Genomic DNA, 12,594 nt, shown 5'->3' on the forward strand with positions numbered 1-12,594 from the left:
GGAACGGAGAGAGGGCGCCTGTGATAAAGGGTGGGAGATGGCCAACTCAGTTGATTAACCCAGACTGAATTACCCTTGACTCCCTAGGACTAGGCAGAAACATTTGGTCTTAATGAACAAAGCAAATAGCATCTCTTTCTTCAGAAAACCCAGTGGATGCAGAGCTTAGTTACTGAGTCTTTAGCATAAAGTCAGTTGAGCTGGTAGCCCCAGAAACCAGCTGTGTGAAGACCTCGACTTCCTGGTTTGACTGAGATGACCAAGGTCACTGCTGTCGGAGGTCAGGAAAATGGAAGTTTTTCTATTTCCTTTTTTCACCTCACATGTTCTCTCTCACACCCAGTCTTGGAGAGGAAGACATCAACTATCTGTCTGCCTTCCCTGAAATCCACATAGCATAGAAACCACTGGTCCATGAATTTCACATGTTACGTTGAAGGAGAGAGAATTTGACTTCATAGATGGAACTGCAGTCTGCAAAGCTCCTCTGTTGGGGTCAAAGGGCCTCTACACAAAGGAAAGAACTTTCCAGGTCAGCAGCCTCTCCCACAGGGCACATCTGCTTCCCAATCACTCTATTCTCTAAAGGGTCATCTCTATAAAGGAAATAAAATTTCCCTTGAAAAAGGACTTAGCAGAAGTGTGTGTGTGCATGTGAAGGAGAGGTTTTGTTTTTTTTTGCTTTACCAGGTGACATATGGCTATATATCCATTCCAAAGGGGGATTCTACATTAGGTCTATAATAGGTTAGCTAGAGTGACCATGAGATGTTTCCATTTTGCTCAATTCTTATTTCATTAAAGCTAGAACCCAGAAAAACCAATGAAAATAAAATCAGTGTTGCAAAAGCAATAGTCATTAAATGTAGTTTTTTGTGCCTTTTAAAATCATGCTTTTCCAGCTCCAGCTTCACCTTTTATGTCTAATATTAAGACAGTATGCCCTCTGTAATGGCCTATACGGGAAAAGAATCTTAAAAAAGAGTGGATATATGCATGTGTATAACTGATTAACTTTGCTGTACATCTGAAACTAGCACAACATTGTAAATCAACTATACTCCAAAAAAAAAAAAAAAAAAAAAAGACAGTACAGTAAAAGTTCCATTCCGAGAGTGCCTTTGTAAGTCCACCAAAGTTAGCCTAGGTACCCAACTAACACAATCGGCTATACAGTACTGTACTGTAATAGGTTTATAATACTTTTCACACAAATAAAACACAAACATAAAAAGCAAAGAAAGCATTTATTTATTTATTTATTTTGCGGTACGCGGGCCTCTCACTGTTGTGGCCTCTCCCGTTGCAGAGCACAGGCTCCGGACGCGCAGGCTCCGCGGCCATGGCTCACGGGCCCAGCCGCTCCGCGGCATGTGGGATCTTCCCAGACTGGGGCGCGAACCCATCCTCTGCATCGGCAGGCGGACTCTCAACCACTGCGCCACAAGGGAAGCCCAAGAAAACATTTTTAAGCTTATGGTACAGTACCTTGAAAAGTATACTAGTGAAGTACAACATCTGGCATCCAGGGGCCAGCATCGAGTGAACAGGCAAGAAGAGTTACTGACTGGAGGAGGGAGAGGAGGTGGGAGATGGTAGAGCTGAAGGGTCGTCAGCAATAGGAGACGGAGGGCAAGGTGCACTTTCACTCACACCTGACATTGATAGCACAGGTTCTGATTCCTTGCTGGATTCAATTCTATCTACCCTCTTGAGAAAACGATCCAGTGATGTCTGTGTCGTAGCTCTTTTTTTCTCATCGTAGATGACACGGTAGTACTGGATTACGTTCTGAACGGCTGCTGCAACCTTCACGTATGGTTCTACATTCGGGTCCTGCACCTCAAAAACTAACAGTGCCTCCTCAAATAAAGAAAACCCCCTTGCCATTTCCTACATCGTGAATCTCTTCGGTTCTTCAGTTACTTCTTCTTCCTCTTGTCTCTCTCTGTCCTTTCTGTGGGCCTCCATTCCTGGCTTTTCTTAGCAGTACCAACTACATCACCGCTGCTTTTACACTTGCTTTCGGACATCCTGAGCTTGAAATAAGACATTGTACTACTGTACTCTATACAGTACCGTACAGTAAAGTACACAAAAGCACAACCACTTGTAGAGGATGCACGCACGTGACAATGTACGTCAGACACGTGAAGTAACTTACGTGATTGGACATGTGAACGCACGTTTGCATTTTTGAAAGCTCGCAACTTGAAGGTTCATGTGTTGGGGACTTACTGTATGCCATTCACATATTTTTCTAAAACAAATGTACAAGGTCAGTTCTGCCACATTATCTATTTTTAAGGATTACCCCTGCACCTGTATCTCAAATATTTTAATGCTCAAAGAAGTCCTGGCCTCACACACTGAAATGTTTGGAAGTAGCAAGTGTAAAAGCACCATATTATAAAATCAAGTTTCAACATAACTGATTAATTTAGAAACTATGAAATAAAGCCAGAGAGATGGAAAGTCAACAATGTGGTAGATGAGACATGGCCAGAAGGTCATGTGATAATTACCTTTTTTATTTTTCTTGATGGGTTTGGTAGAAATCCTCTCTGAAAGAAAAAGGAGATTCATGCTGTGATGGGTCCTTGTTTCTACTTTGTGAGATCAGTAATTCCACTACCTTCCACTCATGTCCCATTATCAATACAAACTCAAGGGGTCTTCATGGAAAATAACCCCCCTCTCCAAGTCTGTAACATGGTGCTCTCTGTTATCCAGACTCAGCTTTAAAGTCGGCTTTAAAAACTGCATCCTCTCTCTTGCTCTCCTTATAAAGTTTTGACAGATTTTCCTTTACAACCACTTCTACACCCACCACTTCCTTTCCATTCTCCCAGTACCCCTCTAGCTTTTATCTTTATACCTTGCATGCTATAGCTCCATTGGCACACACCTGGTGAGTGATTGACAGCTGGCAGGCCCCATCAGTGGCCTTGGACACATAAAGGTATCCAGGCCTTTGGGGAGACAAGTGGGAAAACCTGGCATATAGTGGCGTAAGGATGATAAAGTGTAAACTGTGCTCTCATGGAGTATTTTGGGATCCAGAGATGGGTGAGTATAGTAGGCTAAATAATGCTCCCCACCCCGACCCATGAATTTGTTCTAATCCCCAGACCCATGAATGTGTCAACTTACATGGTAAAAGGAACTTTACTAATGTAATTAAATGAAGGAGCTTGAAATGGAAGATGACTCTGATTATCTGGGGAGGGCCAATGTAATTGCAAGGGTCCATACAAGAGGGGGTAGGAGGGTCAGAGTGAGTAGTAGGAGATGTGTTGACAGAAGAGGTTGGAGTCATGTGAGGAAGGGGCCATGAGCCAGGAAATGAAGGCTGCTTCCAGAAGCCGAAAAAAGGGAGGAACACATTCTCCATGGAAGGCTCCAGAAGGAACCACCCCTGCCGACACCTGGACTTGAGTCCAGTGAAACTGATTTCATACTTCTGGTCTCTAGAACTGTAAGATAATAGATTTACATTGTTTCAAGGCACTAAGTTTGTGGGAATTTGTTATAGCAGCAATAGGAAACAAATTCAGTGAATTTTAAAGGACTTCAGCAGAGAGTGTGCTGTTTGAGCTGGGCCTTGCAGGTTGAGTGGGGTGGATCAGGCAGAAAGGTGGTGAAGGTCATTTGAGGTCTCCATGGGTTAAAGCACTCTACCCTCTAATCCATCTTGCATTCCTTGATCAGATTCATACCTCTAAAACACTCTTTCAACTTCGTCAGTCCCTAACCCAAACCTCCCACAATTCCTCCATGATTAAATGAAGGGTTCAGCCTCCTTTCTGGGGCCGCAGGACCTCCACAATCAGCCCAGCTCATGTATTGAGTCTTATAACCCACAACTTCTTGACACTCATGGGGAGGATTTTCATGCCATCCATTCTATGTAGAATTCCTCATTACGACATTTTTGCTTGTCAGAACTATTCTTCTTTTAAGACCCAGCTCAGTGCAAACTGTTCCATGAAACTGTCCTCAACCTCAAAGACAGAAATGAACTTCCCTCCCCTAAGCTTCTGCATCTCTTCCTGCCAGAGAATCTCATTATGGCATCTATGAGCTGTGCAATCCTGTGTTTATAAATGTGCAGCCTTCCTCCTGGTTAGGGGCTGGGGGCCACACCTTACAGTCCCTGTGGCTTTAGATGTATTCAATAAATATTTGCTCACCATTAGAGTGGCACAAGGAAGGACCATCTGGGGCATGTGACAGAGAGTCAGAAGGCATGGGTTCATCTGTGACAGAGACCTGGCCCGTTTTGTCCACATCAGGGGGCCGAGATGAGGACCAAAGAGATTTTTTTTTTTTTTTTTTTTTTTTTTTGCGGTACGTGGGCCTCTCACTGTTGTGGCTTCTCCCGTTGCGGAGCACAGGCTCCAGACGTGCAAGCTCAGAGGCCATAGCTCACGGGCCCAGCCGCTCCGCGGCATGTGGGATCTTCCCAGACTGGGGCACAAACCCGTGTCCCCCGCATCGGCAGGCGGATTCTCAACCACTGCGCCACCAGGGAAGCCCCAAAGAGATATTTTTAAATTCATCTAAAAATATTATTTTTCAAGAATGAATTTCAGATGGCTATCCAGAAAACACTCATTATGATGTATTATTTTCAGATACATAGTTCTATTATTGTTACTTTCAACATTGGCCCCCTCCAAAAGTCTAAGACCCTCCCCTGCCAAATTTAGTTTACTTTCCTGTGACCAAATTACACAGTGGCAATTATTAGTGGCAGTGCCAAGGCCACAATTTACTGTCCTACCTTCAACAATGTAAGGGTTTGAATACTATTCAGTCATAAAAAAGAACAAAATTTTGTCATTTGCAGCAACATGGATGGACTTGGAGGGCATTACATTAAGTGAAATATGTCAGATGGAGAAAGACAAATATTGTATGATATCACTTATATGTGGAATCTAAAAAATATAACAAACTAGTGAATATAACATAAAAGAAGCTGACTCATAGAGAACAAACTAGTGGTTATCAGTGGGGAGGGGGGGAGAGGCAACATAGAGGTGGGGGAGTGGGAGGTATAAACTACTGGGTGTAGGATAGGCTCAAGGATGTATTGTACAACATACAGCCAATATTTTGTAACAACTGTAAGTGGAAAGTAGCCTTTAAAAATTGTATAAAAGTTAAAAAAAATTTTAAAGTGTAAGAGTTTATGCACTTAGAGGATTAAGCTGTAATGTAAGCCAGCAAATATAACACGCACATGGAATGTTAGTGATAATATACGCATTGTGACCCAGGCAAGGAGTGTCATGATGGTTTTCTGGAAATTCTGCTAAAGCTTGAAGTTGATGACTTGTGGCACTAAATCCCTGATTGCAGCACTTTGTCACTAGAATACCTGAATCAAGGTTTTCAGGGGCCATCCATTGCAGCGCACACTCAGCTTCCAGTTCTTAGATGCTTTGCGGTTTCCTTCAATTTCAAATTCCCTGAGGGTGAACCACTTTCCAGATGCATTCTGTATGCACTTCTCCGAGGTGCCTGTGAGACCAAGACAAGCTGAGCTCCCTTTGTGGCCAGGGTGTGCCCCCAGCTGTGAAAACCCCAGAACTTGACCTCCCGCCACATGAATCTGGGCTACTCATTTTGGGTTCATAATCCGCAGCAGGATAGCTGAGTCCCCTCTCTGGGGCTCCACAGCAGTCCGAAAGGCGAGGGCAGGAGCAGACTTCCTGCCCTGTGTGCATACTCTGACCCTCATGCAATGAGAAGGACAGTAATTATTACCAACATTTACTTTAAAAAATTATTTCACTATATTCAAAAGAGAAAAAAATGGATGACTCTAAAGAATAGGCAAGATTCTTTCCCTTCCCTTCTCTGAGACCCAGGATAGAGCCAGGCTGAGTTTCTGAGGCAGCAGATGAGGTCACACATGGGGCAGGGTGACAACTGTCACCACAGCCATGTCTGCCTTGTCCTGTACAAAAGTTGATCAGCCAGTGAATGGCAATCAATTATTGCTCATATTTTGGACTCATAGCTATTTTATGTTAAAAGCAATTGTAGAAATGTTATCAAGTGGGACAAGTTAAATTATATATATGGTATATAATCATTGGGAAAACATTTATACTTCTTGGTACCTAAAGAACCATATTTTGAGAGGAGGGAATCAATTATGGTAGATGAACATTTGTACTGTGCTTTAAGAGTTGCAATTTGCAAACGTTTCTATCTGTTATCTTGTTTTGTTCTCATAATAATATGGTGAGGAAAGTTTTATTATTATTTCCATTTTGTAGAGGACAGTTCAGGATGAGAGAGACTTAGTAACTTGGCCCATACAAAATAGACACTCTTGGTACAGCTGAAACTCGAATCCCGGTATTCTGAGTCTAAATCTTGTGCCTCTCCCAGTTAGCACAAGGCAATACAGATGTTATAGGGAATGTGGCTGTGAAGGTTGCTGTTGGATTTCTCAAATGTGTACATCTTCCATCCTGTTATTGAAGCACTTGCCCCTGTATTGGGTGCTGGATGGGCACCTGTGGACCTTTTCCATGGGGGGAAGTGGAGATGGCCTGGTAGGCTAATGTTTATTAATTTTAAAAGAGTGGGAATGCCATCTTTCCTCCAGCCTATCTGGGATGCTGTGTGGAAAAGAGCTAACAGAACAGAACTGAGGCTGCTTTCTTTAGAAAGTCTGCTTGCAAGGTTAGCACTTGGCTGGTATCTGGGAACTTGGATTTGGGGAGGGGTCTCACCACTCCCAGAACTTAAGAGTAGCTCACTGTGCCTTAGCTGTTTATACAAACAGCATGGTTTATGTGAACACCTGCCTTCTCTCTGGGACTTTGGAATTTTGGCATGTGCTGGGCAGAGGGTACTTAAGTAACTAACCCCTGATAAAAACCCTGGACTCTCAGGCTCAGGGCAGCTTCCCTGGCAGACAACATTTCACATGTGTTGTTACAATTCATTGCTGGTGAATTAAGTGTGTCCTGGTGACCCGACTGAGAGAAGACTCTTGGAAACGGACACCTGTACCATGTGCCTTTTCCCTTTGCTGATTTTGCTTTGTATCCTTTCAATTTAATAAATCACAGCCATGAGTTCAACTATATGCTGAGTCCTTTCAGTCCTCCTAGTGAGTCACCAAACCTAGAGACCCCCAGTACAGGTGTCTACCCCCTGTATAATATATTATTCACATGGGAGTTTTCCAGTTGAAAAGTGTAGAAGACCACGAAGCCCACCTTTTTTCATTTTCTCCTTGTATAAAATCCCCTTCGCCTCACCACAAGTCACAGGAAGTTCAGGAAGCTGAAAATCCATATTTGTTTCCTCGGGAATTCTTGGACCTGCAAGGAAGCATTGGTTTCTTCATTCCATCTTGCTCTAAAACTGTGTACCGTCTCTCCTCACCCATCTTGAGATCCTTCTTTATAACTTAAAATGTAATGGAAGGATTTCCCCCATGAATTAGGTACATTTCTAGGCGAGTTAGGTACATAAAGATAACATCACCCTCCACCACCATCCTCTAAAATCCTACATACAAACCTCTTGTGGAAGAATCTGATTCCCAAGCTTGCTGGTCCCAACTACCTATTGCATGATAATTTCCCTCCTGCTGATTTGAAGGAAGATTTATAGTCATATTATTGCTTTGATGTTTACCTCTTTGAAGTTATGCAGATGGAGAAAAAACCCTCAACTTTTAGTTTTTTCTCCCCATTTGAGGGCTCACCTGGGGAAAAAAGGAGGATTGCAATGGGACCCCCAGCAGGGGCAGTGTCTGTCTTCCCACCTTGCTCTCTGTTTCACTTCTCTTTCATGTAAGCTTTCTCTGTGGCTAGAAAGAAATTTGCTCTAGAAGAAACTGCAAATTGCTCAGGGAGAGGGTTTCTGTACATCCTTGGGTGAGGGTGCTGGCATCTAATTCCTCTGAAGCAGGTGTTGAAAGTCTTAGAAAGAATGTCAGTAGCAGGAGCACCTTCTCTTGCCCTTCTGGGCAACAATGAGGAGGATCCTTTAAAGACAGGTCTGGGGGCTTCTCTCTGGATGGGGAGGGTAGGCTGTCAACAGTCCTTCCAGAGTCAGTTCTATTAGAGGTGGGGTGGGTGTAGGGAGCCATTCAGTCTCATTCACCTGCCAGCCACCAATTTACAGAGGAGGAAATTGAAGCAAGAAAGAACAGTTGACAAGCCAAAGTTACACAGTCAAAGGAATTTTAGGAATTAGGACATAGGTCTTGTGTTACCACCCAGAGTCCCCCTTGGTGGGGAGCCTATGGCTCTCTATGTGGGCAAGAGAAGGGTGAGAGAAATATCATGTGAGTCATACCTTTTATATATTTTTCTTTGTATTTCCCTCCTCAAAAGTTATCAGTGCAGTGGGAGGAGCCCTGCACAGGCCCAAGGAGGCCTGGGGGTCTCTCACAGGTTGACTGACTAATCAATGGAGTGGGTGCTATCACCATCCTGTCATGTGGTCGAAATTGACCAAGACCAAGGACTATCCTAACGTTTGCTATCGGCTCTGTAAGTCAATTAAGAAAATTTATTGATCACTAAAAATATGGATTATAAAATAAAAATTTAGATGTTTAATTATTAAAACTGTATTAATCACTTATTTTTACCTCTTTCTCTGCCTCTTTTCAAAGGCCCAGTGTTGACTGTTTTTCTCCCTGAGGAAGTAGAAAAATAACGTAAATGTCTCTTTTTATAACATTGCATTGCAAATAGTAGTGTTTTGCAAAAATACCATTCAAATGTCAGTTTTTAGGAGTTTACCTAGTACTTCAAGAAAAATATCAAATGCTTAGATCAGGAGTTAGCAACTTTTTCTGTAAAGGGCCAAATAGTAAATATTTAAGGTATTGTGGACCACAATCTCCTTTGTGACTACTCAACTCTACTGTTTTATTGTAAAAGCATCCATAGACAATTCATAAATGGAAAGATGTGACTGTGGCTGCGTTCTGATAAAAATTTATTTACAAAACAATTCATGGGGCTTCCCTGGTGGCGCAGTGGTTGAGAATCCACCTGCCGATGCAGGGGACACGGGTTCGTGCCCCGGTCCGGGAAGATCCCACATGCCGCGGAGCGGCTGGGCCCGTGAGCCATGGCCTCTGAGCCTGCGCGTCCGGAGCCTATGCTCCGCAACGGGAGAGGCCACAACAGTGAGAGGCCCTCGTACCGCAAAAAAAAAACAAACAAAAAAACAATTAGTAGGTTGAATTTGCCCTGTGGGCCATAGTTTGCGGAACCCTGGTCTAGACTTAGTTACAAAGATGATGTTTAACTGAGATATATCCTATATTTCTTTTACCCCAAGTCATTCCAAATAAAACTGAAACCGTGTTTTATGTGTTTCCCAAGCAACAGAGCAGCAAGGTGAGAAGAGTAATGAAGTTGTACATCTTTTGAGTCCTTGTTGTGTGCCAGGAACTATCCTTAGACCTTGCCTCTATTAATTTACTTTATCCTTAGAGCAAATTTAGTCAAATTAGGGACTTAGTCAAATAGGGACTAATACTATCCTTATCTTACAGATGAGGAAATTGATATGCACAGATATAAATGCAAATTAACTAAAAGCATTGAAGATTTACTTTGATAAAGAGGCAGAGATAAAAGGCAGTAATATTAGGTCTCAAGGGGGACTTCATGTTCAACTCTATAGGTCAGATAGCTGCTGCAAACCTAAACTTGAAAGATTTTTGTATCAAAAATGGTCGCAAAAATGAGCAAGGACTTAAAAAGTAGCCCAATGGCTCAATGAAGGGGAGATTATAAAATTGATGCCCAAGTTCCAAAAGTTGTAGGGTTAGAGATGGCACAAAAGGTCGACTTAAGAGATGTTTCAGAAAAATGTAGTATCTGATTTAATTGTTGAGTTTGTCCAAAAAGATTAATCATGTCCATGTTCATGTTCAGGTCTGCCATCATTCAAGTGTGTCTGAATGTTGAAGTCAGGGATGCTTTCTTGCTAAAGGTCTGTGCCCATCATTCTGTTCCCATGGCTGGAATCCTGGGGTGTTAATTTGGGTAATGCAGGTCCCAGGAGAAAATCCCCTCCAGAAAGTCAATCATGACTAATCTTTCCTTTAAGCAGATTATGACCAGATGAGGCTGGAAAAGGAATATTTCCTTCAACCAAATACAAAAAGCCTTCAGGTTGATGATGTTATCTCATATTCTGGGACTTTGCCATAACAATTACTCAAGTTAAAAAAAAAATCTCACCAAAATAAAAATGGCCCCATGAGACATTTATGAATGATTTTCATCCCGAGAGAAATCACACCCCAAGATCAACATGTTCTACCTTACAAAATGTTACCCTTAGGAAGTGTATCAAGGTATTAGGGAGGTACACTGAGGAGAGATGACTAAACCTGTATAAGAGAATCATAAGCATGGCTATGACCTTGAAGACTTAAGAGGAACAAGTGAATGGGAAAAAATGTAGACCTGAAAGTAGATGAAGCTTTCTTTAAAAATTGCTCTAGATGGATTGGTTTCAAAGAACATTACACTACCAAATATGGTAGTTAGTAGTTGCCAGCTATAAAAGGTTATCCAGACAGGTGTGGGTCTTGGTGAAACAGTCCTCTCCTGTCACTAATGATGCTGAAGTGGGAAAAGGTCAGTTCTGATTCTCTCTCTCTCTTTTCCTGCAAGAATCAAGGCCCACTATCCCACAAGAAGACACTTGTGTTCTCTTGGCTTTCTCCTTGCTCTCCTTTCCCATGCGGTGATGAAATTGAAACCCCAGCTCTAATTATAACTTGAGTCTGTGCAACAGTAGCCTTTATTGGCAAACGTGCATTCTCTTGCTCTCAGTTTCTCTCTGTTTAAATATTTCTGGGACTAGTTGGTGAGTTAGACTTCTATTTCATCAAAGCCTGTTGAGGACAAACAACTTCATGGCAAACAAACAGAAACTCATTGTACTCCAGCTCAGTTCTCAGAAATTTGGTCTGGAGACCAGATCATATGAACAAAGTGCTGCTAAACTTTACAGGGGTTATTTGTGTGTTAGTGAGCTCCAGCACTTTATTATCTTAGATCCAGAAAGTAAAATGCCTGGACAAAGTAGGATTTAATTATTCTTGGGTCTACCATCTCAATAAACAACTACTAATGCTATACTAAAACCCTACATTAACTCTTACAAATAATAATGTGGTCAGAAGACTTAAAAGTCATTTAAAAATAATTTTCTTAACAGTTGGAACTAATCTTTATGGGCAAAAAAGTATATCAGGATGTTTAGGTGATCTTTTGGTTGCCTCAGAGTATCAGAGAGTCCGCAGTGTGTAAGACCAATAGAATAGGAGCCCAGTATGCCCAGATCCTAAAGCAAGTGCTAGTCTAGCCCTGTTGCACAGACCATGGTAAGGGATAGTGAGGATGGTTCTGCCGGAACAGGCCTTCCCCACCTCCAGGTCTTGTGAAAGAGGCTACATTTCTTTCAAGAGAATCGTCAGACACCTCCCCTCAAGCCAAGACAAAATACGTTAAAGGATCCACACAGGAGATGGACCTCAGTCCTTGGGACATCAGGGAAGGAGAGATTATCAGACTCATTCTTACCAATATAAAGGTGAACATCATGGCTAGAGTGTTCTGTGGTGGGAGAAGGGCTGAGCCAGGAGCCAGCAAGGGAACCAATGAAGAAGCATGATTCCCTTGGCCTGGTGGGGGGCCCTGTGGATGGGAGTTGAACTGGGTATTTTTGAGAGATACTCTTCCCAAAAGAACCACATAGGGCAACGAGGTAGCTGCTGCAAGGGTGCTAACCTTCCAGAAGGACCATCCAATGCCTTCATTCCCAAGCAAGATGGCCACCACTCACTACTGAGAGGTGGTAAAATATATTGCTTCTGCTGTTCTAGTGGGAAATTTCTAGCCAAATTTGTTTTTCCAGACAAAGAGTTTTAGATTGTAATTTGTCTGTAATTTGACAAATTTGTAGGTATGATTCAGGGACTAGCTGAGCTGTGAGCAGGATCACAATGGGGCAGCCTAGCAGGAGATGGGGTCTGTCTTATTTGTTTGCCTCGCTTCTCCTTCACAGCAGCTTTCTCCTGGCTGGAAGGGAAGCTCAGGGGAGTTCTACTGCCGTCTGAAAATTGCTCAGGGCGGAAGGAGAGTCTACCTCTACATGAGAGGGTGTGGTGGTGGGGGGCGGGGAACTCAGAGTCTGACTCCACAGAAAGGAGTCTTAAGATGAACTTGAGAATGATTAGCTGCTGTTCCTGCCCTTCCAGCCAGCGATTTTAGAAATGCATTAAAGCTCTGGGGAATCCATTAAAGACACTCCTTGGGCTCCCTGTTCTTGATGCTGATGAGAGAGCTGTCCACGGTCCTTACCGAGTCCAGTGGTAGATCTACAGAATGTGAGGCTGTATATGAAGCTGGGATGGGCCTTGGTGGGTAGTCAGTCTCTTTGTTATCATTTCACTTTACAGAGGAGTAAACTGAGGCAGAAGAGGCAAAGTGACAGACCCAAGTCCACAGGACTACCTCAGGGTGGTGGGACATGAGGCAGGACATCTTTGTCACTTGTGAGTTACACAGTGTTTTA

General features: G+C 42.9%; 1 protein-coding gene across 5 annotated transcripts in view; it reads right to left on the bottom strand.

The window, feature by feature from the left end:
• Positions 1–1,230: 1,230 nt before the first annotated feature.
• LOC309809694 (nuclear autoantigen Sp-100-like) overlaps positions 1,231–12,594 on the bottom strand; it is an 88,888-nt gene continuing 77,524 nt past the window's right edge. For 4 of the 5 annotated variants that reach the window (XM_082631053.1, XM_082631054.1, XM_082631052.1 and 1 more), the window contains exons 12-16: positions 8,636–8,683; positions 7,248–7,352; positions 5,387–5,529; positions 2,526–2,564; positions 1,231–1,436 (exon numbers count right to left, since the gene is read on the bottom strand). In XM_082631053.1, the coding sequence (XP_082487179.1) occupies positions 1,260–1,436; positions 2,526–2,564; positions 5,387–5,529; positions 7,248–7,352; positions 8,636–8,683 (512 nt within the window). In that variant the 3' untranslated portion in view covers positions 1,231–1,259. The other variant, XM_082631056.1, reaches the window with a different exon arrangement.

The sequence above is a fragment of the Mesoplodon mirus genome, assembly GCF_964341445.2.
Source record: "Mesoplodon mirus genome assembly, chromosome: 8".
Taxonomy (NCBI): Eukaryota; Metazoa; Chordata; class Mammalia; order Artiodactyla; family Ziphiidae; genus Mesoplodon; species Mesoplodon mirus.